Source organism: Biomphalaria glabrata, chromosome 1 (genome assembly GCF_947242115.1).
Source record: "Biomphalaria glabrata chromosome 1, xgBioGlab47.1, whole genome shotgun sequence".
Classification (NCBI taxonomy): Eukaryota; Metazoa; Mollusca; class Gastropoda; family Planorbidae; genus Biomphalaria; species Biomphalaria glabrata.
In genome coordinates, this window is record NC_074711.1 from 52,060,006 (window position 1) to 52,087,347 (window position 27,342).

Consider the following 27,342-nt stretch of genomic DNA (forward strand, 5'->3'; position numbering starts at 1 on the left):
ATTTCAGTTACCACTAGACTAGAGCAATCGAAAAGGATTGAGACTGGAGTGTAGTTTTTGAATGGCTACTTCTCTTTTACAATGATACCTAGGTAACAGCCATGAAGTTTCTTGAAGAAGAAAGTGATTGCTACATTGTGTCTTGATACCAACCATTATCGGGTTTCAAAATAATTGAAATGCATTACAAAATGGTTTGCAAGAAAGATTTGGTTGGATATATTGATAAAATAAATATATTGTTAAACTAGCATTACACACAGGCTACGCCCGTTGATTTTTTCCCAGGCTTTATATTGATAACTATGTCCGGAACACCACCTTTTATTTTTTTTTTAATTGTAATAAACGGACCGGATTTTAATGATCAACCTAACATACTTTTTTAGCCCGTGAATCAGTGTATCTGTTATAATGAAATTTTACAGCCACTTTTCTCTCTCTCGCTCTTTCTGTTTTCACTCTCTGGAACCCCCATTTTGTTTTCTTTTAACCTGCGCATCGTAATTTCTCCGACATATACTTTTGACTTGATTTGGAAACACCCGCTCCATTTTGCGCCCCCGTCAAAACACACACTCTTGTAATTTTCTTGGGGCTTCTCAATTCAATGTTTATTATATTTTGACCGTGACCTCCCCCCCCCCTTTTTTTTTTCTTCTTAATCCTTAAAGCAAAGCAATGTGCTGTATTAAACACTGTATAGCCTACTTGTCTTCATACCATCTGTTTCAGGCCTAGTGAACAAATATATTTTCTGAAGGTCTCAATGGACTGCCACGTTCACGTTCCCTTCTCTACATTTATTTGGATATTTTGTTCTCTCAATAAACAGCAACATCAATTTGGTTTTAGCTGTAATCGTTTATCTCCATTTGAATGTAGCGAAATGACAATGGAAATAGATATTTTTTTTTAATGCTATTAGGATTTAGGTGTGTTTGTTTTCTTGTTGTTTTTTTTTTACAGTGTTACAAAGTAGGCCTACCATTACTTGCTCTCTCTCTCTCTCTCTCTCTCTCTCTCTCTCTCTCTCTCTCCAAAACAAAATAAATAAATAAATAAAATTGCTTTAAAAACTTGAAATTGTGAGATGTTTCTGTATATGCTTCCTATATAAACTGCAGCCTTTTGAGACATACCGAAAATAAGATACAAAGGTTTGAAAGAGTTTGCGGTTTTTCGCGAATAGCGGTCGTCATATTGCGAATATGTCAAAACCGTTCTTAGTGAGCACCTAGGACGCAAAAGGAACCTGTGTTCGAAATTTGATGCGCATACGTACGACAGTTTAAGAGATCTCATGATCAATGAATGTGTCAGTCATTGGTATTTTACAAATATATTATAGATTAAACGCTTGTACTTTTACAATATAGATCTAGATTATCCACATTTCTACAATAAACTTAAAAATCGCAATCCTATTCCCCATCCATTCAATGTTATAAATTATATAGTTTGATGGCCAACTCACATCTAATGCACAGGCCATACTTGTTACCTTTCTTCACTAGTGCTATTAGAGCATGGATTGGGTTGCCTGAGCTAGCCAGGAAAACCAGTGACTTGGCAGAATTTAAGTCATTGGTTAATATGCATGACTGAATGCATGACGCTTAGGACGTAATCATCTTCTTTTTTGAAGTAACATCTGTATTATAAGATAAGATAAGATGAATACGGATAGAATGAACATTGTAAGATTTTCTACATACAAACAAAGAGAGGAAGACATTGATTGTTTTATTTGGTGTAAGCCTATGCAATCTCTACCCGACCTCCTCGTGTCACCCCCCATGCATACGTCCATAAGAAAAAAGAGACAGGGAAAAGAAAACATTCTGTCGTGAGTTTTCCAAGCAAAATGCATGGGGTGAGGAAAAAAGAAATTCTTTGTAACCAAAGTCGCATAGCCACGACATTAATCCCTGGCGTTGCACGCGGTTTAGTGGTGGTACTTTGTAGGAATATGAAAAAATTCCACCTTGCATCCCCGGCTTTGCATAGAATGGCTCAAGGATCGTCATTCCACACGTTGGACTCTACTTTGTCAGCATGGATTATACATTCTGTATGTGTAACATATAAACCATTGCCTATTTAATGTTTTGTTCAAACAGGTCTATAAATTGATGCATTCAATGTGCGCTTGTGTTTTGTTTATTAAAACAAAATAAACCTTTGCGGTTAAATTGTTAATACTTAGTAGGCCTACTATATGAATTGGAAATTAACACATAAATACGTTATAGGCCTATATATAATTTTACACGCTATATTTCGAATATGTAAGATATATATATATATATATATATATATATATATATATATATATATATATATATATATATGTTTCTAAGTACTTTGAGCTTGCCACATTATAATATATGTGTCTGGTTAAATATGCCTTATAAGTATTGTTTTTAAAATGATGTGCCTTTATGTAAAAAAAAAAAAACAACAATTTGCATAATTAATTTTTTTTAAGTCTTTTCAAAATACTGAAAAAAGCCGTTGCACCTAAATTGGAAGCAAACAACACTATGTGGTGAAATCATCTTGTCATTATTTTTTTATGTTTTTTTGGTATCTAGAAGTGATGGACAAACAGAACACACAAAACTAATAAAAGTTATTGCCCTTTCGGGGTTCGCTAAAAATACATTTCACATTTAACAAAATAAGACCAAGGGAAGTAATAATGATGAAGCTCAAACACAGAATAAAATTCTATATCACCTAATCAGATAAGTGTCATTATCATAAATTTATTTGATTGCCTGACGACACGGGCTTTGCATATATTTCTTATATTTCGAACATAATATTGTTGCAAATTATGAACATAATGAGCTATATGTAACAGTTCATTGGTCGCTGGAGAAAAAGAAAAAAGATTCACCAAACTAAAACAAACAAAAAAATTAGCATTCCCTTTCTGTCAGCCCCAGTCGTATAATTATTTACATTGAATAATTACAGACTAACTGCTGTATATATCGATATGTTAGTTAGCACTAACTATGTGTTGCATAACTTGTCTGTGGGTTAAACTTTCAAGCAAAGTTTCTTTGCAGGAGTTCAACAGAATGACATTTGAGTTCTGTCCTAATGGCTGTCTTGCACTGAACTTATGCAAACGTATGCATACTTGTTACAACTTTAAACCTTTTTCTCTTTTATCACACATGATGCACAGATTGTCATACAGGGGAATGCAGACTCTATTTCTTGTGCAATATCATCTAGTTGTTGATTTCTCCTTCACTGGTTCAACTGTTTCTTGTTCTTGTACATCTGAAGGGTAAATATAAATATCTTTTAAATGTCAAAGGAAACATTTTGTGGATATCATAGCCTAATATTTATCCCTTAGGATGTCCTAGAATCAGAATCACTCATAATTCTATTTAATTACAAAGATAACCAAAATTAGCAATATTCTGAATTTTTTGTTCTCTACAGAATCAGTTGTGTTCCAACCATACAACAGTTTTGTAGCTAAAAGGCTCATAACTCGATCGTGTTTGACTATAATTTATGTGGATTTCAAAGATTAAATCAAACAAAAATATATAGTGATCTACATGTGTCCAACAAAACATAGAGTCTATTTATTTACAATATGACTTTACAGTTTACATTAAACAGTTGACTTACTGTGCTGACAAGCTTGACCATAAAAGTTGAAAGGACATTTACATTTGCCCATTTGACACCATCCGCCATTCTGACATGTCACTGGGCACGAGTTGTCCTTCTTTCTGCATGAGTAGCCTGTGTATCCCGGCTTACACTGACATGTGTTGGGTCTGATACACACCCCTTTACTACCACAGGGTGGCCTGCAGATGGCTGGGAACAAAGATTATTATGTCATTAAAACATGGTTCTATTTATTTCGTAGAACTGACATTAGATGATAGTTTGTTGTTGTTGTTTTTTTCAAATTTTCATCAGATTCAATTATTGGATAGTTACTTTATAAAATATTATATTCTACTTCAAAATTTCGACAAGTAAACAAACTTTTCCATAGAGAAAGTGAATGTGATCGTTTAAAATATTAAAGCGAAAAATGACTTTAAAAGTCTCTCACCGATTTGACACCTCGCTCCTTTATACCCATCTTTACAGTGACATCTGTTGTGTGACATACAGAGTCCATCATTCTGACAGGCTGGCACACACTTGGTTTTATTCTCTTCTGGAAACATTGATAACTATTTAATTGTCTAATTGCATTTCACTCAGTAAGACATTTAAACGAACAAAAAAAATCTTTCCATTAAGATGGAAGACCCCGCACTTAATCATTTCCACGCGCTTACTAGGGAAAAAAATGATGAAACAAATAGTATGTTATAACTAATGCCCAATGCCGTGAAGTTAGTCTAAGACCGGCATCATCCTAAATTTTTATCTTTGGCTCTATAGAAGGAATTTTCGTGGCGCTTACGTTTTCAGAATCAAATCGAACAATACAATTTTCAAAAGCTTTAGATCATTTCAAAAGTCGATTCCAGATTTCATTAAAATTAGTTTTAACCAAAAGACATAGTCCTTTATATTTGTCAGACTCTCCCAAGCATACTATTTTACAACAAGTCAGAATGAACGGGTTAAGTTTTCTATAACCGTGATGCCCAAAACGGCGGCATTCTTGATTTAGAGCCGCGAATAAAAGATTGTTAAACTACGCATAGAGATTGGAGGATCGATGAGAAAGAGATAAGAAAAAAGACTCGGTGGTAAAGCTAGAAACAATGTTGCTCACATTTCAAGTGGAGAAATGATGCCATTTTCTGTCCCCTATGAAAAAAAAACAACTTTAAATAGCCCATCAATCAGTTAAGTACTAGATCCATGGGTTTCTAATCAAATAGTTTCAGGTCAATTTCATTTCATTTTTTGTATCTTTTCGTTGATATGACCCGCGACATGAGTGTTGGAAATCGGAATGACCCGCCGACCAAATAAGGTTGTGCATCACTCTATACAGGACCGACAGTAACTTTTAGATACCTAGCAGAGCATTTTTTGTTGTAGCAAAGCAATTGACGACTTATTGTTATTAGTTATTTCTTTGTTACTTGCAATACTTTGTCCGGTGTTTGATTACCTCGCTCTTGTTGGGGTCTCTTACAACACAGGACACCTGTTGTAATCCCAGGTGTGTGTTCACATGAAGAGGTTCTGTTCGGGGGAAATACTTCAATCCTCCTCTGAGACAAACAGGAAGACTGAGACATACTCACTGTCCCACAATCCTTGCCTACGCCTGACATCTTCTTAGACTTGCAACTGGGAAAGAGTATTAGATATCTTTGTATGTCTGCTAAACGTTAATGAGTACATAATATTTTAAGATCTGGTTTGGTGATACTGGTGTGGTCTATGTGTCAAAACATTGAACAAAACCTTTTTTTGGGATATATCGCTTTATCGATAGACAGATAGAGTAGAAACTCTATAAACACAAGAAGTAAGCAAAATAGTAATCTCTGTTAGATATCTCAATGCTGCATGAATAAGCTCCTTTTTCTATATAAAACAAAATTAATTAATTATCATTAATTGATTAAATAATTGGTAAATTTTTTTATTGATTCATGTATTGCCATTGATTAGGAATAAATATGTCGAATTTAAATTTGATCCGAAAATGGGAAGTGGGAGCCAAAACGTGTACAAAACGTGATAAGGGGAATAATTCCACATATACAACTATATATCTAAATAAATAGCTTTTTTTCCCATGTTCGATACCAAACCAAAAAAAAAAATTACCCATAATTAATTAACTAATGGGTGTGGGTAAAATTCCGTGTACAAACATTGTGCCTAGCAGATACAATGAGTGAATATAAGTTTGTAAAAAGACTTTACGTAGAGGGGTAGCAAAAAAAGGGACAACAGTTTTCTCATTAGAAAGACCGTGATTATTTATTTTAAAGCTAAAAAAAAAAGCTCATAAAAGCCCGAGGGAGTTAAAAATAAACCTAGAATTCGCAATATGGATCTAGATATTTATAGAGCACAGACATATATATACGTTTGTGTTATAATAAAAGTATTATTCTATTGAGGAGTACGAAAAGGGGCTAATGATAAAATATTGGTTCAGCTGTTTATTGTACTTTTATTCAATACTATTGTTGTGAACTTATTGTTTCCATTCATCTGTATATATTTATTCTAAGATTCAAGTTTGTGATAATTTCATCATTATTATTATTTTATTATTATTATTCATTATTATTATTATTTTTATATGGATGTTGCGTCACTAGATACCTTTGTTGTAAAATGTTTTATATGTTTCAGATGTTCCTTTATCATTGTAGAATGTAGAACATTAAATCCTAGCTGAAACCTACCTCAGGACGACGGGGAATGTCAGCGAGCAGGGTACGAACCCAGGACCAATGAGACCACCAAACGACAATCCAAAGCACTTACCACACGGCCAGACTTTATAATAAACACGCAATATTACTGGTAACAGATACAATGGGCTTCAGGAAAGCTAAGAATTCAGGAGGATCACTATGAACTGAATACTATATTCAGCCTCTGCAGTTTTGAATTACCTTCGACACTTATTGCCAGCAGTGGCAGCGTTGTAAGCAAAACATCCTGGCAAGTCAAAGATTTCATAAGTGCTCAGCTCCTGCAGGCTCTTCTGGTCTTTGGGACTGCACACACGCCAGCCTTTGCTGCACAGGACCTTGCCCAGTCTCACGTGACCACTCCAGGTGCCCGCGCATGCGTGAATATCTCTGTGTAGGTTGAGGCCGTCTGTGGTGCCATCGGCACATCCAGTGGCATACTCTGTGGACAAAGGTGTATACTATTCAGACGATTCCCAACATAAGTTTGAAATAATAGAAAAGTAAAATGATGAAAATAGATAATTATCCTTATTCCTGTGAAAAATAGAAATTGAATGTTAAACTTTCCTGACATCTTTTGGGACTCCATCAGTTATGGGCCAACCCAGGAGATCTAGACTGGCCGTTTCAATGAGAACTAGGCGAGGAGGCAACATAACGAAGAAAAAAATAGTTCAAAGTAAATAAATAGATTGTCCTACCTGTTACTTGGACATAGGACGTAGCAGTGTCACGACCTACTTCATTTATAGCCTCACACATGTACTGACCACTGTCCGACTTTCTTGCTGGAGTTACCAAAAGCTCTCCTGATAAGAATAATATATAAAAGGTAATGTAAGCGCAAAGTGCGGTGAAGACAGCGTGTCTTTTTTTAAGGACAAAAAAGAAAACCGATTTATTTATATTTTCTTTTGCAAACTATACGATAAGATTGTATTTGCAGTGTGATTATAAGTCCAAATATGAATATTAAAAGATTTTTTAAAAAGCCATATTACGAATGTTAAAAAAAAAATAAGTCTATTCATTTTTTAAGTCTACAACACAGTGTATTTTGAAGAAAACATTTCATCGTATCTTCTTATCTTATAAAATACAGACGTTGCTTGTTTAATGACTTAAATTTGCAACGTCACTGGTTTTCCTGGCTGGCTCAGGCAACCCATTCCATTCCCTTATATGCAATAATAAAACTATACACCCTACACAACCTCTCTCTGTCTTATACATTCTTTCGCTACCCACTTGGCCCACTTAATTTCTCCTCCCACTTTTGAAATTTTTTGTTAGAGCTTTGAATTACAGTTCTGTAACAAGACAAAGATACAAACAAGCCTATTGAACAAAATTAATCACTTACAAATGAGCTTTTTTTAATTTTTCGAATATTTTTTTTTTCGGTGGCGATCCTCAAAACTTAATCTAAATATGTGGGGTATCTTGAAATCGTTTTATTTGCAATGTAGTTAGGGCCAATAAATTCATATTAGAATATTTTTTTAAGTAAAACATTATTGAAAACGTCATTTTTAATAGGATGAATAATGAACTTAAGATGTCAGGAGAATGCGTTTCTTCAAAAAGAATGTAAAAAAAAACACTTTTGGCTTCACTTCGAACACCGCTGATGAATAATGAGCTGTAGATGTCAGGAGACTGCGTTTCTGCAGTGAAGAATGGATGAAAACGCTTTTGACGTCGGGGCTTCGCCCCGAACTCACTGATAAATAATGAGCTATAGATGTCAGTAGAACGCGTTTCTGCAGTGAAAAAATGCAAGAAAACGCTTTCGGCGTAGGGGCTTCGCCCCGAAACCCACTGAGGAGGCTTAAAGCGCTCCCCAGCCCCCAAAGCTATCAAGAGAAAGGCCTTAACATTATTGTTTTTTTTTTGTTTTTTTGTTTTGTTTTTTTTTTCGTCGAAGGTTGAGAAACACTGCTTTTTTTATACGCATATATATATATATATATATATATATATATATATATATATATATATATATATATATATATATATATATATATATATATATATATATATATATATATATATATATATATATATATATATATATATACATCATGGGCGTAACCAGGATTTTTTTTTTTTGGGGGTGGGGGTTTGGGGGGATTTTTTTCTCCCCCCCCCCCGCCCTTCATTCTTTTGGAAGACGTTTATTGTGCCCCAGAATAGGTTCTTCCTGGAGTTAGTGAAAAAATTGTTGACTCCTCGCCCATGCCAGCAAGGGGTCTGGGGCGGGAGCTCTCAGAGCCAACTAAATGCATATTCTGAGGTACCTACAGTGCATTATTTTGCTATTAAAAAGTTTTATTTCAAAAAACCTAATGTGCTATTCTTACTGACGTCTGAAGCCTCTTTCCACCTGCTCTGAGGACCTCCATGAATGTGTGGCGCCAAGATGTACTAGGATGTCATCGCAACTCTTATTACGCGTAATTCATTTTGTCGGAGAACATGTCCCGCAAAACTCATGCGACGCTCTGTCACAACCTTACTAAGGGGTCTACTCCCACTTCGGCATAGGATTTCCTTGATTTAGACCCGATCTCTATAACTGACTCCTAAAATCCGTCTTAGCCATCTTTGTAGAGACACATTTAGTGCTTTTGAATTTCATTGCACTTTATTAATGGAGCGCAGCCACTGGTAGACATGTGTAACTTCTCTTGACTACGATCTTGAAATTAGGTGACTATTTTGCTTTAGATGTTATATCGAAAAGGGAAGTTTTATCTCAAAATCATCTGTTGGGGGGGGGGGGTTAAAGTAAAATATATCTGGAGTTTGTTTTTTTTTAAATTCAAAACCACATTTAGCTACGGTCATAGAATTGGGTGACTGTAGTTTGCTTTAGAAATAACATTGAAGAGAGAGGCTTTCAACCTTAAAACGCTCTGAAGGGGGATTTTAAACTCAAAACTACCTTGAGGGGTTTTAAACTTTTAAAAAAGCCATCTGGAGGAGAGGGGTTGAAACTCAAAACCACCCATTGGCCTGGCTACGCTCAAAGAATTTTAGTGTGTAATTTGCTTTTTTTTTTTTTTTTATATTGAAGAGCTATTTTTTTAGCATCAAACCCCTCTGAAGGGAAATTTAAACTCAAAATACCCAATGGGCTTAGCTACGCTCAAAGCATTTTGATTACGAAATTTTTTTATTTTTTTTTATTTTGAAGATTTATTTTTTAGCTTCAAACCCCGCTGGCGGGGGGTTTAAACTAAAAAACCCTTTGGCTATGCTCATAGCATTTTGAGGGCGTAATATGCTTTTTTATATATATTTTGAAGAGGTATTTTTAGCTTCAAACCCAGCTGAAGAGGGGTTTAAACTCAAAACCCCTTTGGCTACGCTCATAAATTTTTTTATATATTGAAGAGGTAGTTTTAGCTTTAAACCCAGCTGAAGAGGGATTTAAACTCAAAACCCCTTTGGAATTTGGGGATTGTCGTTTGCATTTTTTGTTTTATATAAGAGGGGGATTTAAATGCAAATCCCCTGGTAGGGGGTTTTAAACTTAAAACCCCCTGGTAGGGGTTTTAAACTCAAAACCCATGGTAGGGGGGTTTAAACTCAAAACCCCCTAGTTTGGGGCTTCAAACTCAAAACCCCTTGGTAGGAGGTTTGCAACTCAAAACCGGTTATTTTTTGTTATTGATTCTTGTGTTGTCAGGTAAAAGAAACAATTGATTAAAATCTCAGCTTTATCCGAGTTGGGTGTGTGAGAAATAACGTGTACATACTTTTTACCAGACAGACAGATAGCCAGACATGCTAACAGTCAGAATGAGTTAATATAAGCTTTGTAAAAAGTGATAGCGAATAAGATGTGAAACAAAATAAAACTTTACCGGATGACAATATATTTATTCTTGGGTTTTCTTTGGTCAGCATGCGGCCATCTTTATACCAGTGCACTTTAGGTGGTGGCATCCCAGTAGCTTGGCACGTTAAGACAATAATCAACTCTTTGTACAGTCTTCTTCTGGCTGGTGGTTTTACTACAATGTTGGGTTTTTTAGCTGTTTGATATACAGAGCAACAATCAATAGAATGCCCCCATGGAATATATTAACAATGATAATTAACAATAAGCTTGATTTAAGTTAAAGAAAAAAACTGAAGGCTTGTTTACATTTAGAAATTTGGACAAAGGTCTTTAGAATTTATGTACTAGCTAAACACTAAGCTGTCACATTAGCATTCTATGGGAGATCTTCATGAAATGGAGGCAAATTAATAAAAACGCAAACTGGAGTTTCTCTGTACAAAATATGGAAGCATTGATATATTCTATTTTAATAATACCATGTAATAATTTGTGTGCACTTGCTTAGATCTTTTGTAAATAAAGATCAGAAAAGTGGGATTAATGTTAAATTTGAGAATCTCCAAAAAAATTACGGACGCATTATTCAAATAATAAATGAAAATCTTTGTTGAATGTTTCCTTTGTATTCAGTCAGTTACGTGTCCAACAAAATTTAGAAAACTATCTGAGCTATTTTCAGAATAATTTTAAACGTTATTTTCATTCACGACGTCAAATCTATTATTAGCAAACAATTTGGTGTCTCCGGTGTAGAGAAGGAAGTGTTGATGTGGCTATATGGGTTTTAGAAAGCGAAATGATGGCCGCTGTACACGTTTGAATCAAATTTTGTAAGCTCTTCCGTTTGTCACTTGTATTTAGTTGGCAATATTGACAGACCAGTGTAGCTTCCTTGACATTGTTTGGTTTCTGGTGAATAGATGCAATACATGAAACTATATACCCCCCCCCCACAGCCTCTCTCTCTCTCAGTCTTCCAATCTTTCGTTGCCCTACCCCTTTCTCACTCCCTCCCTCCCTCTCTCTCTTTCTCTCCTTTCATTCATTTAAAAATTTTTAACATTCCACAACACATCTACTGTTGTTTTGAGTCTAAACCCAAAATACTTTTCCCGTGCCCAGGTTGACTTGATTCACTTTCTATCATGGAAATCATGTAAGGTTTTATCATCGAGATGATAACGTCATTACTGTAAGACCTCTTAATTATTGGCGAGCACAACATTTCGTTGTAATTACATAATAATTATACAGAAATATGGAATTTACCTAAACTAATTTAACTTTATTTATAGGTATATAAAACAAAGTTCCAAAGATCTTACACTGCGTATAATTTGTGATAACCTTTCTAAACATCTCTTCACGAAACCACACATGCACTGTGTCTGTTGCCAGACCTGATGCTGGACCATACTATTTCTTACCTGGCAACCTGCAACAAGCCACACCTGTTGTAACCCCAGGCTGATAGTGACAGGCTGAGTAGAAGTGCGAGTCCACGCAACAACTGGCGTCAATACGTCCACCTGAGATACAGGACTTCTGACCAATGGCTTTGTGTGGACAGTCCTGTCCAATACCTGCCATATCATCCTGGATATAGTTACGCCAACACAGTTTTTTTTTTATTTCAAATAAACGAATTACTAATTGAGATATTACAAGAAACAAAACATTGCAAAATTGTTAAATAAAATAATTAGCAAATGTTATAGTGACATTCTGTTACTTTTGACCAGTCTACATGCAATTTATTTCAAAATGTAACAGTGATGGAAGCCTTTCACTGGTGATTAACACATAACATATAGAGTTACATTTTTCTCTTTAGTTTCAAATCAACTCAAACTTGAAACTAATAGACAAAGCAGATTCCTCTTGACGTTGGCCAAAAGGTTTCGAAGTTTCTGGCTATTTAGCGAGAAAATATTTGATAGATAAAACAAAAGCTGAGGTGGCTGTAGCTGACCTAACTTACTATTGTTCCGAATGTAATCGTTTTAGAAAAAAAAAATTAGAATTTTTCTATTCAGCTTGCAAATTCATCGGGTAAAAAAAAACAACAACTAAATAAACTTTGGTGGGCGGACATTATTCTCGAAAACTGCTCTAATGAATTTTAAAGAAATTTGACAGTTGATGTATATGTTTGAGAAAAGAATTCTTAGCTAATTGGCCACGATGGGAAAACTCTAGTTTGACAGTTATAGTTTTTTAAAGTATAATAAAAAAATTAATTTAAATTTGGCTCGAGGCCTAGACAATCTTTATCTTGAACAGACATACGTCTGCGGGTTTGGCCTCTTATAAGCCTATCTAGTTGTTTTACTAGTAAACAAGATTATAAAGACAGTTTGTGTTTGGTAAAAAACGGATTGTTATGAGGATATGGTTCAGTGTGAGACTGCCCTAACAGGTGTGATTAAATGAATTTATGGTTGACCTACGGACATACAGGTTGGTTGATTGACCAACCTCTCACTCCTTTTCTCTGGAAGAAATCCTTCTTTTTGATCAAGTAAGTACAGGACGTTTAAATGGTTATAAAAAACATTAAACCCTGCCAAAAAGTTCAACATGTACATTCAAGATCAGGCCCTGTTAGACAACTTACATGTTCCAAGTCTGCTCGACATTCCCGGCATCTTCCGCCATCTTGGGCTGCGTTGACGGCCAGACATCCTGGAACGGCCAAGGCTTGAGCCCATGTGATGTTTCGAAGGATGTCTATGTCAAAGGATGTGCACACCCTCCAGCCAGGGGCGCACAGTACATTGGCGCTGTTGACGTGTCCTTCCCACTTGCCACTACATCCTGCAATGTTGTCCCATGAGTAGAGACCCTCTCGTGATCCATCAGCACAGCCAGAAGCTAATAGAACAGTTGAAATGATAACATGTTTAATCTACGTAATTCATGTGTATATTACATGAGTTTAGAAATTTAGCTTCAAAAATCTAAATTCAACATAGATTCCTCATCCGTACATGCAATTATTATATTTTTAGCGGCCGCCGAAAGGAGAAAAGACGCTATTAGTTTTGTGTGGCCTGTCTGCCCGTCCGTCTGTCCCGTTTAGATCTCAGAAACTAGAAGAGAAAATGACAATCGGACATCATGATATTTTAGATCATACAAAGTTCTGATGCAACGGTTACTTTTTTCTTTTCCAAAAGTGAACCATCTAATTTTTTAAATTATATATGCAAGCAGATTTTTCAAAAAATTACACCAGTTTTCAATGAAAAACTTCAGGGGAGGTAACTTTTTTTAAAAGTTCGTGGACTTCTACATTAATAAATCTAGCTTCATTCATAGATTCGCGCATTGGTACAAAAAAAAATTGCATGGTAAATGGTAAAATGTCAATGATTCATTATAAAAATATATTTTCCATTTATTAACCAACTCATTAAATAGAATTCTGATTCAAATGTTATTTTTAAAAAAGAATTTTGATACGAACTTCCTTTTAGTTATACGTTTAAAAAATAATGAACTACATTTATAGCGCGCAGTTTTGACATATCCATATTATAGGGGGCTACACAGGACAGTCTAAATAAGACTAAATGGAGCCCAGATCTAGATATATTTATAATAAATGTATTAATAATTTGAACAAAATTTTAATTATTAAGGCAATAACTTATCTTCTGACAGATTAGGGGTGCAGATTTATTAATTATGTAAACAATAGTATCACATTAAGAAATGAATCGGATACGAACAGCATAGTACACCATTAGAAATGGCATTACCCGGTAAAAAAAAAAAAAGACCTACTATTCATGATCATAACATTGGCCTAGGTGTAAATTCATAAGAATTCTAGTCTAGATATAGTAGATTCTATATCAAGATTCTATATCTAGATCTAGATCTATAATTAGATCTACACTTGGACATGTTCGCCGGATGGAGGACAAGCGCATCCCGAAAGTCATCCTCTATGGACAACTCGCGACTGGCACAAGAAAAACTGGTCGCCCCCACCTCCGTTACATAGATGTAATAAAACGTGACCTCATGTCAGTGAACATCAATAGTGACAATTGGGAAGACATAGCTCTAGACCGCACCAGATGGAGAGAGACCATGGGCGTAGCCAGGGGGGGGGTTCTTGGGGTTCAACCCCCCCCCCCAAATGAAATCCCCCCCCAGGGGGGGGGACGAAATTAAGTGACTGATTTTTGCTTTCATTTTGTTTATTTTAGGTGAGATTTTAATACTAAATCATCACTTACCACAGCACAGCCGAGGGGGTTTTGAGTTGAAAACCCTATACCAGGGGGTTTTGAGTTTATAACCCCCTACCAGAGGGTTTTGAGATTTAAAAAAACCCTACCAGGGGCTTTGAGTTTAAAAACCCCTACAGGGGGTTTTGAGTTTTAAACCCCCTACCAGAGGTTTTTGCAGTTAAATCACTCTTTTCTATAAAACAAAACAAACAATAAATTCAAACAACAATGCCCAAATTCCAACAGCACAGTTAAGGAAGATTTTGATTTTAAAACCCCCTCCAAAATTTACGATAAACCCCCTCTTCAATATAAAAAAAGCAAAGTACACATTCAAAATTCTATGAGCGTAGCCAAAGGGGTTTGAGTTTAACACCACCCCCCACCAGTTGGGGTTTGAAGCTAAAAAGTACCTCTTCAATATAAAAAAAAAGCAAATTACACACTTTTTCTTTAAAGTTTAAAACCCCTCCAGATGGTTTTGAGTTAAAAATTCCCCTACAGAGCGTTTAGAGTTGAAAACCTCTCTCTTCAATATTATTATAAAGCGAACTACAGTCACCAGATTCTATGATCGTAGCTAAATGGGGTTTTGAATTAATAAAACAACAAAAAAACTCCAGAGATTTTTTATTTTAAAACCCCTCAAAAGATGATTTGACGAAAAAACTTTCCTTTTCGATATAAAATCTAAAGCGAAATACAGGTATGTAATTCCAAGAGCGTAGTCAAGAAAGGTTACAAATTTCTACCAGTGGCTTGGGCTCCATTAATAGGCCTAAAGTGTGAATAGTCTTCTGCCGAAATTGAAAAACATTAAATGTGGCTAAAAAAAGATGGCTAAGACAGATTTTAGGAGTCAGTCATAGAAATCGGGTCAAAATCAAAGAAATCATATGCCAAACTCGGAGTCGAATCCTTAGTAAGGTTGTGACAGAGCGTCGCATGAGGTTTTGCGGGACATGTTCTCCGACAAAATGAATTACGCAAAATAAGAGTTGCGAAACAGCTTGCCGGAAAATGCGCTGAACGGCGCGAGAGGGTCTAAGTCAGTAAGAATAGCACATTAGGTTTTTGAAATAAAACTTTTTAATAGCAAGATAATGCACTGTAGATACCTCAGAATATGCATTTTGTTGGCTTTCAATACCAGAAATAGTGCTCAATAAACAATAAACGTCTTCCGAAAGGGTCAGAATGTAATAAAGATTAATTATGTACACACACACACATATAATTTTTTTCCGCGGAGGGGGGGGGGGCGGGGGAAATCCTCCCCCAACCCCCCCCCCGAAAAAAAATCCTGGCTACGCCCATGAGAGAGACAGTGACCAAGAAAGCTATGAACAGTGAAATTACATGGGTCTCAGCTCAGAAAGAATATCGTACAATCCGAAAAACGGCCAGCTCCTCTACCACCGAAGCAAAAGCCACCTGCGCTATCTGTGGACGGGAGTGTGTCTCCAAAATAGGGCTCCACAGCCACATGAGGAAGTGTGCTCTAAGAAGAACCATAGTCGTTCTACGACTGAAGGAGGCCAATGGAAATTCTAGACTAGACTTTTTCTAGATCTAGTTCTAGACTTAGACTTAGATCTTGAATCTAGATTTAGATCTAAAACTAGGTCTAGATCTAGCTAGATTTATGTCTAGTTTGTGACAAATGACAATAGAGATATTAATTATTTTTTTTTTTGCGAGGGGAATGTCTGGTCCAAGTAGACCTACTCCCAGTCTTTTAAGTCATTTCTAGCTAGCTCACTACCTAACTAAAATAGGTCAAGAATTTTTTTTCGTGTTGCCAATTTATCTAATTTTGTAAGAAAAATAAACCTTTTTTAGTTTCTCTTTATTACATGTAACATGTTATTAATTTTGAATGTATGGATAAGGTTAATAATTATTATTTTAAAAAATATAAGTGTACTCTAAATGAATATATGGAGATGCTGTGGCTGAGTGGTAAAGCACTTGTTCGAAGCCTGGTGAAGACTCTAGGTAGATCACTTCGGGGGCCGATTTTGAGTTTGTGTTTCCACACAAACTGTCTTTGTAACCTTGTTTATTTATTTATGTTTTTCGGGGGAAATCGTTAAAAAATATGGCTAACATCTAAATAAAGCCTTAATGCCTAATTGTTATATTTAGGTTTCACTCAGAAGAAATCCTAAATGAAAATGATCCGAGTTTGCTTTCACTTTATGCCCTACACTAAAAGAAGTTTTCATTATGAACTGGTTAGATCTTTGGTTAAACACAAAAACATAAGCAGATTGAACGTGTCTGAAAGTGGATTTCAAATTGATAATAATTTCAAAGGTACAATAAGTGTAGTTCCACATTAGATTTCGTCTAAACTTTAAACTACACGAACGAGATAAATAGAATTGGAAGTCTGTACAAGCAGTATCAATAACTGTGACCTAGACACGCCACTGAGTGAACCCAAAGTCTAAGACTTTCTCCGTATTGATAGTAGTTTGAACTACAAATGGAAGAATTGAGAAATTTAATTCGGCAATGCAAAAAAAAAAAAAAAGGCTCAGACATGATCATAATCCCTTTTCAAATTCTTCGCTTATAATCATTTGATATATTTTGTAACCAGGGAAACATGTTTAAAAAAAAAAAAAAAACTTTTTCATAATCATCCAACATAGATGAAAATCTTCTATAGGAGACAATTTGATTCAAAAACATTTTTAAGATTCTAATCAACACATAGCACTTAAGTATTATACAGCTTAAATCATGTACAGTTAAAAACTTTATACAATACTAATTAACACAAAACACACAAATATTACGCAGCCTAAGGCATATACAGTCAATTTTAATGCCCCATCATTATGACGGGTTATATCATCGAGTATGCCGATAATACTAATATTGTGTGCTTACCAGCATAAACGACGCCAGGTGTCCAGCCAAAGTGAATGAAAGCACACACCAACACAACTATCTCCTGGAACAGGAGAATCCCTTCACTTGATGACCTCAGCGCCGCGTGAACTGACGTCATACCAGCGGGTCCACATTAGATATAATCTACACAGAAACGTGTATGAAGAAAAGAGGTTTGAACCCTGCTCTTGGTTGTTCTTTAAATGACCACGGTTGAGTCTTTGAATTCGGTTTGACTTCTTTGTGGAGCTTCTTATCAATTTAGTGTAGCTTCTTCTTCAGAATTCTATTTCAATATTTAAGATCACAAACTTTGTATTGTCAGAACTTTGGAGCGATCCAAAATGGAGTCTGAAAAATTAAAATAAAAACGAATGAGTTGAAAAAAATTTCAATATAGCTAACGTGATTTCACGAGACTTCACGAGACTTCACGTGACTTCACGAGACATTGAGTGAGAATGTCATGCTGAATAATGTGAAAGACCTTAGATAAACCCATCAACCAAGCCAAGAATTAATCTGGATGAAATGAGCTAAATGAGGTCACTAAACATAACTTCATTATTGGTAGCTAAGGAATTAATATTTTCTTTAAAAAACAGTTTATTGCTAATGAAATTGATAAAATATATTAAATCTGCTATTTAGAACAAAGGAAACTATCAGTGATATTTAAACAGTGGCGTAGCTAGGATGGGTAGGGGGGAGAATTTGAAAATTCCCCCCCCCCCGGACTCCCACTTGAGGGTCCCCCAAATGAGTGTTCGAAATATTTTTACATTAAATATTAAATATTATCCAAAATGCAGGGGCTCCCAAAGAGGTCAAGCCCCCCCCCCTGGCTCCTAAATGATGTCAAACTCCTAGCTACGTCACTGCATTTAAATGACTTTCAATGTTTTAAGTCTTCAAACACCAGAGTAGAATGCTTAGAATTTGTGTTTGTTTCTTTATTTCTTCTCTAGTGGCAAAGTGTTCGAAAAAAAAATATTTTGATTTATATTACTTTATTGCATGATAATTTTATTAGGTCGATATACGGTGGGCTACCCAACGTCATTGAATCGGATATTCTTTTTTTTTACTAGTTAAGAATAAACAGAATTCTTCAATTCCTACTATTAGCTTGCATACTTCATTTCGGGATTGGGGGGGGGGGGGGGAGGGGGAATTTTAGCAAAAAAGAAAAAGTTCTTGTATTTTGGAAAATGGATCTAACGATTTTCCTAAGAAAATCAGACATCTTTAAGGGGAAAATCACGGTTATAATTTTTCAAAATTATTTTATCAGCATAAAATTACTTTGGGCTAAAATATTTTTATTTTTATTTGTTTTGAATGCTATCAAAGCAAAAAAAAAAAAAAAATTTTCTATATATACACAATATATACATTACACTTCTTCAGCGGGAACACTCCTTGCAATAATGAGGCATATGACAAGAAATAAGTTGGAACTGATTTTTAAAAAAACAATAAACTTTTTTAAAAATAGGGCCTACTTGTTCTTTATTTAAATGACATCGTGTAATAAAATACACATGAATACATTACTATAAACCTTCTTTTACTGAATCATCACATTCACGTGATTGTTGCCACTTGCCACTGCACGTGACTGTAGTTTAGCCCAGAACTAGCCCACGTTCCCATAATTCACTTGTGTCTAATAGTACTTTTCTGTCATATCCTGAGCATTTCCTGACCTGGGCCTGGCCAATATTAAAAGCTAGTGAGTGGATTTATTCCTGTTTGTGTGTGCTATAAGTGATTGGTGCCCTATAACTTACCCTTAATTCAATCATTAATGTACAAAATCAAAAGGAAGAGACTAGGACACGCTATTTACCGGCGCGGTCTGTAATAAACATGAAAGAGAAACGTACATCGAACCCCCAAAATAGTTTAAGTCTAGTCTAGTTGGAGTAACGACCCTTTCGCCAAACTGTTGCCGGCTTCAGAACAAGTAATGTCGCTAATTATGACTTCCGGTAGTTAAATTGAACTGCAGTGGTACGGTCTTTCAGATGACGTCATTTTGTTATATTTAGTGCAGTGTGGGTGGAATGTTTAACTTTCCTGGTACCGGTCCTAAATATAATGTATACCAGAAATATCAAACAAAAAACAAAAAACCAGGCGATAATGGATTGGGCACACCTTGTAAAGACAAGAAGATAATATTGCCCCACCCCTACCCCCAAAGGTCGTGCCCCAGGTGAAATACAGTGTTGTAGATCGCAAGGTCTGAAAGGGAACACTTTCATTTTTAATTTAAACAAAAACAAAAAAAAAAAAACGAAATTCCTGATAGCGTTGAAAACATTTCTGCTGTACTCACCCTTAGCTTCCAGAACAAGGAAAGGGAGTTAACAAAGTTTTTATATCTATGAGATTGCAAACGTAATCTTAGACGCATACACAAAAGTATTTAAGAAGATTCACCAAATCTTACAGTACAGAGTCTAAAATAGATCAAGCAAAATAAAAAAACAAAGCTTATGTAATGTAAAGAGCTCCACACTTACAACTATATATAAATATATATATATATATATCATTAATGTAGAAGCTATTTCATTTATTCGATATCAAGCAAAATAATGAATTATCAATAAATAATTGACTAATTGGTTACTCTCTGAATTGATTCATGTCTTGTTCGGTACAACTAATATTAGATTAAAGTTTCAACTAAAATGGGTCACGGGTGTGGGAGAAATAACTTGTAAAATTATCTTGGAGGACGAAACGCTGCATATTTATCCATATCTTTGAATACTGAAAAATTTAAACAGAATATTTAACTGCCACTAATTGATTAACTAATCGTTTAATAGTTTTATATATTCATGTATTTAATCAGCTAATTGCTAATTTTAGCGGCCCCCGAAAGGGGAATAGACGCTATTAGATTTGTGTGGTTTGTCTGTCTGTCCGTCCGTCCCGTTTATATCTCGTAAACTAGAAAAGATATTGCAAATCGCACATCGCGATATTTTAGACCATTCTGAGGCAACGGCTACGCTTTTCTTTTCTTAAAGTGAATTTTTTTTTTTTTTTTTTTTTTTGGAAATCAACTATGCAAGCAGTTTTTTTTTCATAAAAATTACACCCTATTACAACAATTCGCTATTAATAGTAACAAAACAAAACGGGAGGTTATTAAGAAAGGGAGATGACTATTAACCATAGTTTTAACACATTTATGAAAACCGTTTTAGATGCTTTGTAAAAAAAAATATTTTTCTTAAGTTATCTTAGTCATACAACTACCTAAATTAAAAAAAAAAACACGTTTACTTTTAATTTTAAAGAGAAAAAATCTATTTAGTATGCATAGAAGTGGAACATAATTTAAAACAACTATTAATAAGTAGTTCATATTATCGCGTGAACTAGATCAATGTCTTACACTCTATTCCATTGCAATTAGCTGCTTACAGATAAATGCAAATGAATGTTAAATCTTTTTTTTAAAAAAAAAGGCTTTCCCATTTCTACAAGCAAGTAAAATAGAAACATTTTTTGTCATTTTCATTGGCTGAAAGGTGAAACTATTTCTAGTGAAATGATTAAAGCAACAACACTTATTAAGATTCCTTAATTGTGCAATTTATAAAAGCAAATGACGTCAATAACCAGTTTTCAATACCATCAGCTCACCATTTAGCGCTGATGCTGATTCAGCTCCAGAAGACATAACTCCAATCAAAGAGAAGTTCCAGTCAGTACTTGCACGGCAGTCTTATGGGTGCCAGAAGCTGTATTTCTACACTTGAAAAACCTTGCTGCTGTTCACACTATTTGGTTACACTTACATCTGTTATTCTTCTTCTTCGTTCTCACTTTACGTATTGTAGGGTTCAGATCAGTAATCCTATATCTGAGTTCAACCGCGCAGTGGTCTTTGGATGGTTTTGGGGCCAAAGTCTTGTTCGGGTCTCTTGATTTAGTATGCACCATTGAAGGACATGGTCAGCTTTCTCTGGTGATGCTCCAAAGGGCAGGTTTCGCTCGTCCCGACATTTAACTTCTGGAACATATATTGTCTTATTCTGTGAGCAAGTATTATTTTTTTTTTGTGGAAACTAAATAAGTATAATCACTGGTCAATGTTGACTGACTGTAATTTGACAGCAGTCACACACAGAGGTAACAACTAGAAAGATAGTTTCACAGTTAAGAAACATTATGCACGAGTGTAAAAAGTAAAATACTGCACATTAAGTACAACTGTATATTTATGGGGGATATTGTGATATAAAATGACAACAGCAATTTATAAAAATAGTTAAATTAGTTTCAAAAATTGCTTACACTTGTAATTTTTCAACGTGGAGTGTGGTATAAATAGAAAGGATCGTGAATATAATACAGTTTAAATATTAAATAGAAGACATTCTACACAGTTAGATAACTTATATATATATATACATGTGCGGCCCGCCATTCCCATTTTTTTAATGCGGCCCTCGATACAAAAAGGTTGCCCACCCCTGGTCTATGCCAATGAATAATGGTGCAAAATTTCAACTTGATCCGAGAATGGATGTGGGAGAAATAACGTGTACAAGCTTTTTACCAGACAGACAGAGTGAGTTGATATAAGCTTTGTCAAAAAAAAAGGGGGTGTGAGAATACACTAGCAAAACAACGACCACGTCACACAAATGGAATGAACTTCTCTATGACGAAGTTGTAAAGGACGTAGACCAGTTAAACGTGTTACCTCTATTACTATCTCTTGTAGATAGTCCAATCTTCGTATGTCCTTTCTAAGTGTAGGCCTATATAAATATATTTGGTTAAAAATAGAATCAATCATATGTATCGCATAGTAAGACCAGAAAATGTCTGTGCAAAGAATTAAAAAAAAAAAAAGTAAATACATTTCAAGTCATTACTTATGAATTAAATGTGTGCTTCTACTCTCTGTAGATCAACTCTGACCTATATTTTAATTTCTATCCTACAGATGGACATTTTTTTTTTAAACAGATTGTTGTCCCTTCTGTAAACTATTTGAGTCTAGTGATGACATGTAATATTATTTAACGTACTTTAGCTTGGGGACGTTGTCCCCCCTGAAAAACTTTTATATTGAAACGTCAATGTCGCTTGACACCTTGTGTGCCCCTAATCTTCAGCGCCAGGTCCAGCGCCCCACGACTTCCTTTGAGAAGAGGCAACCAATTCACGGGCTCCCCGGGCATCGGGCGGTGATGATGAATTAGCCCGACAAGCAACAAATGGAGCGTGGCGCTCGTGCAAGAAGTCAAGCAGGGAGTTTTGTTAAGGTGTGGAGGTCTGGTGTAACTGTACACCTTCGCAACAGGCAGGGTCAACCAGGCATGACCAAACATAACTCTGACTGCGAGTTATCACGGGTATCTGGGAAACACGGAGTTTATTGATGGAGTGCGTGTTTGTCTTGATAGACTCCATAAAAGATGACACTGTGGGACACGAGACATTAGTTTTGACATCCTTATAGAGTACGTCGTCAACACACTCTGGTAATATCTAGTTTACTATCAACTTGAACTGGGCACATATAATAGATTACATGATTACAATCATAATTAGGTCATGGGTATACATTCTATTGTTGAGGGAAATTATTTATAGATCTAGTAGATAACAGGGGATATCACTCTTATATTCTTGCATCTCTGCAGATCTCTGAATATGGCTTTTCGCTTTCTGGTTTTAGTGGCGCAATAGGATGCTATTTAAATTTACCGCCACATAAAAAAGTTATATACGAGAAAAAAAAAGTTTAGAATTATGTGTATTAATAATTAATAGTTATAATATAAATAATAATCAGTTTAGACTACTCTAGACAGTGATTGTGAATACATTTTCAATAGAAACAAATGTTTTAACTTGTACTACCGCATTACCGTAACTAAACAAAACGATTAGGTTATAACCATGAGATAAAAACATTTGATTCTAGTTTAGAAAGAGGCTAGTCTAGGTCAGTCTAGGTCGGTAGTCTAGGTCAGCCTAGGAGACCTACAATGTCAATAAAAGATGCTTTTGACAATTTTACACCAATAGCAGATAACTGTAGGAAGGATATGCCAAATCATAATAGATATAATTAATGCCTTTTTGTGACAGTACGCACCTGTATGGCGTACCTGGTCCTTTTTCAATGTGGGGAAAAAATACTTTTCTTGTATTTTAACATTTATTATTAACTTATTAGTAGTTAAAAGTTAGGCAATCCATCACTGAGTACCGGCACCTATTTTTTTACACAAAAAAAAGCACTGGATATAATGATAGATAATATTGTAAGATCTCCAGGATATAATGATAGATAATATTGTAAGATCTCCAGGATATAATGATAGATAATATTGTAAGATCTCCAGGATATAATGATAGATAATATTGTAGGATCTCCAGGATATAATGATAGATAATATTGTAGGATCTCCAGGATATAATGATAGATAATATTGTAAGATCTCCAGGATATAATGATAGATAATATTGTAGGATCTCCAGGATATAATGATAGATAATATTGTAGGATCTCCAGGATATAATGATAGATAATATTGTAGGATCTCCAGGATATAATGATAGATAATATTGTAGGATCTCCAGGATATAATGATAGATAATATTGTAGGATCTCCAGGATATAATGATAGATAATATTGTAGGATCTCCAGGATATAATGATAGATAATATTGTAGGATCTCCAGGATATAATGATAGATAATATTGTAGGATCTCCAGGATATAATGATAGATAATATTGTAGGATCTCCAGGATATAATGATAGATAATATTGTAGGATCTCCAGGATATAATGATAGATAATATTGTAGGATCTCCAGGATATAATACAAGTTAAACATTGCAGGATGAGTTAACTGAAGAGACACACAAGAAGAAATAATTTAGTATTTCCAAGGAAGACTACTATAAATCTCCAAAAGCAGGCAACTATAGGATATCCAAGAGCAGAGAATAATATAATAAAGTCCCTCACATTTCATGACAACACATCGTTGATCTTGTTGGACTCAGACTTGATGGTCAATGCACTTATTCTGTCAGCATGTCGGAATCGTGTTTAAAACTGTCTTAAGTTGTCTTGTTACTCTAGATCAGAATTGTAAGAACCTATCATGTAAGGTATCAGGTGTAAACTGTAAGTCTCGCAGTCTCTTAGTATAACACGTCGCCCTGTAAGCTTTCAACAGTGTTTCATTTTTTTTCCCGTTCTTTTTATAAAAAAAAAGTAAAAATAAAATAATCTTCAGCATTTTAAGATCTTTGATTCATGCCGGCATGTACCGGGAAAGCTTTATCCTCCGGTATTTCACTATTTGGCTTAAAGTTTGTATAATTTATCGTTTGGCTTGACACAGACCCTCTAGTTTTATTTTTGAGTTCTATTCACATCTACACTGTTATGTGAACAGTTTCTGATCTGAAGGAGGAGATCCGAAGTTTCGTTTTCCCGCGAGAGAGTCTCATCACTGCCATTCAAATCTACTTTCCGCCTTTTTGTACAGGCGGAGTCTAACAGGACACCTCTAACAGACATAGAAGAAGTATACGCCATAGGTATTTGCAAAGACTATTTGCACTTATGGGTAACGCGTTAATTGACAAACAAACGAACAGGCGGAAGTTGCCAGTACAGCGACCTCTGGTGTTGACCCAGTGTGTCCATGCATATATCTTAAGACGTTATGTGAAGCGGTGCATACAAGACCTTTGTATCTACAGTACGGGGCAACACATGCTAGAGAACAAGAGGCTGGGACACGCCAAGGCGTAGGGTTACACTCCTGGGAACAAAAAAGGGGGAGGGGGGGCTAAAATATCAATACGACAAACTGTTTTTCAAATTCAAAGAGAAAATATCGGATAAATAATTCCTGTAGGAAAGCTTACCTACTCTATCTTTCAAAATTTAGTTGTAACTCTTAACTCTTTTTTTAGAATAGAAATTAGATTTTGATAATTAATAAATAAAAATAAAATTAGAAAGTTCCCTTTTCAGACCATGGTGCGAATGACGTGAAACTCAGCTGTTTCTATGATCGACAGTTAACGAGGATAGTATGTGGCCAGTACAACGACCAATCACCATTACTTTCCAGGCATCACGAGTTAAAAATCCTGATCCATATTTTTAGAGGGATTCGAACTGGGAACTTTCGGTTCAGAAGTCAAGAACTTTATCACTAGGCCACCACTAATGCATGGATTTATGCTGTTTATATATGTTTACATAATATTTACATGATATTTGGTTCAAAGAAATGAAAGAAAGAAGAGAACATCTTTGTAAAACTAAACAGAAAAATAAACCAAGGAAACAATAACGAATTGTTCATACAGACTTCAACTTAAGGTTCAAAATATAGGAATCTATTTACTAACCTATATAAGACTCTAAGACTAGGAATACCCATCGGGAATCTATTTACTAACCTATATAAGACTCTAAGACTAGGAATACCCATCGGGAATCTATTTACTAACCTATATAAGACTCTAAGACTAGGAATACCCATCGGGAATGGTAGTACCGAAGTACTATTCTCGTGATGGAAGTCTATGAACTTTGAACTATCAAGAGAAGATAGAATTGCGGCCGTTTGTTTGTCCTCAATTTCCTCTCTAGAATAAGACTCAGCATATCGGAACACGAAACTATGGGCTCTATCAGCCAGCAATGATATAGTGCCCTAGGAGCGTGCCCCAGTCTAAGAAATTGTGATCGCGGAGTGTAATAGAATTGTATTATTCTATTTCCTTCACCATTCCAGATGTAGTTAACCTTTTGGTGTTTGGGGGGAGACTTTGTTTCTGGTCTGCACAATGAGTAGAGGAAATTGTCAGCGGTACAGTGTGGTTTGTTTGTAATTATTGCTCAGCAAATGTGTGCACACACATACAGACACACATAGACACACAAACTCATACAAACAAATTCATGGTAATAATAAGTCGGTCATCACACACACACACATTGTAGAAGCAATGAGATATTAAGCCTAAATGCTTATTGTGTCTTATATTAGCTAGAAAGATAAACGTGGAATATCAATTAGAGCGTAGCAAAAAAATAAATATTTTCAAAAAAAAAAAAGGTCAGTTCGTTTCTATTATAGGCATATCAAGTATATTAGGTTGGTAGGTTTATATTAAGTTGGTAGGTTAATGTCAAGCTAATAGGTTTAAGTTTTATATCAAGTTGTAAAGCTTATATCAAGTTGCAAAATTGATATGGAGTTGTTGGACCTGACAAGAAGATTTAATCTGATAATCATGGCTTTTATAGATCAATTAATATTTATCGACTGGAACATTATCCTGATGTGAGCTTGCGCTCCCAGAGCTATATTTTTATGTATTCTATTTTTTATAGGCTAGTGCCAAATTTATTATTTGTACTTCCGCTTTTTGTGTAGGTTAGGGTGGGGTCTTAAAACAGTTCAGTGTACAGTTGACCAGTGGTCAGTATAGTATGTCTGTGTGACAGCTGAAGATCTTTGTGGTCTGTCGTCTAATTATTTTATTATTCTGTACCTGGGACGGCCTGCTATTATTACTGCTGAATGTAACTGCTGTTTTAACTGCTGATTATAACTGCTATTACTCTGCTGTAACTCTTGCTGTAGATTTAGAATCTAGTGTTATTTTGTTTTTGTAGTGTAGCCTTAGTGGCTTAGTTATAAGTTATAGTCTGTTTCTGTTCTTAGGGAATGCTAATAGTAAGGTACTAAGACTAAGGTGATCTTGTTTTGGTTATAGTTATGGGTTGATTGTAGTAGTAGAATTATTTAGATCTAGACTAGTTTATTGTAGTGTGTTTGTGTAGATCTAGGTCTAGTGTGGTAGTAATAGTTCTCTTTATAAGTTAGAAAGTTGTTTTGATCAGTTTGTGTTGG

General features: G+C 35.2%; 1 protein-coding gene across 4 annotated transcripts in view; it reads right to left on the minus strand.

Moving 5' to 3' along the window:
- Positions 1-2,552: 2,552 nt before the first annotated feature.
- LOC106060713 (neurogenic locus notch homolog protein 1-like) overlaps positions 2,553-27,342 on the minus strand; it is a 50,380-nt gene continuing 25,590 nt past the window's right edge. For 2 of the 4 annotated variants that reach the window (XM_056043289.1, XM_056043301.1), the window contains exons 2-11: positions 17,397-17,750; positions 12,869-13,125; positions 11,679-11,847; positions 10,271-10,441; positions 7,100-7,207; positions 6,597-6,837; positions 5,126-5,307; positions 4,103-4,210; positions 3,664-3,858; positions 2,553-3,300 (exon numbers count right to left, since the gene is read on the minus strand). In XM_056043289.1, coding sequence (XP_055899264.1) covers positions 3,245-3,300; positions 3,664-3,858; positions 4,103-4,210; positions 5,126-5,307; positions 6,597-6,837; positions 7,100-7,207; positions 10,271-10,441; positions 11,679-11,847; positions 12,869-13,125; positions 17,397-17,517 — 1,608 coding nt within the window. In that variant the 5' untranslated portion in view covers positions 17,518-17,750 and the 3' untranslated portion in view covers positions 2,553-3,244. Of the gene's footprint in view, positions 3,301-3,663; positions 3,859-4,102; positions 4,211-5,125; positions 5,308-6,596; positions 6,838-7,099; positions 7,208-10,270; positions 10,442-11,678; positions 11,848-12,868; positions 13,126-17,396; positions 17,751-22,134; positions 22,206-27,342 lie in introns of those variants that run through there. The other 2 variants (XM_056043296.1, XM_056043307.1) reach the window with 2 other exon arrangements.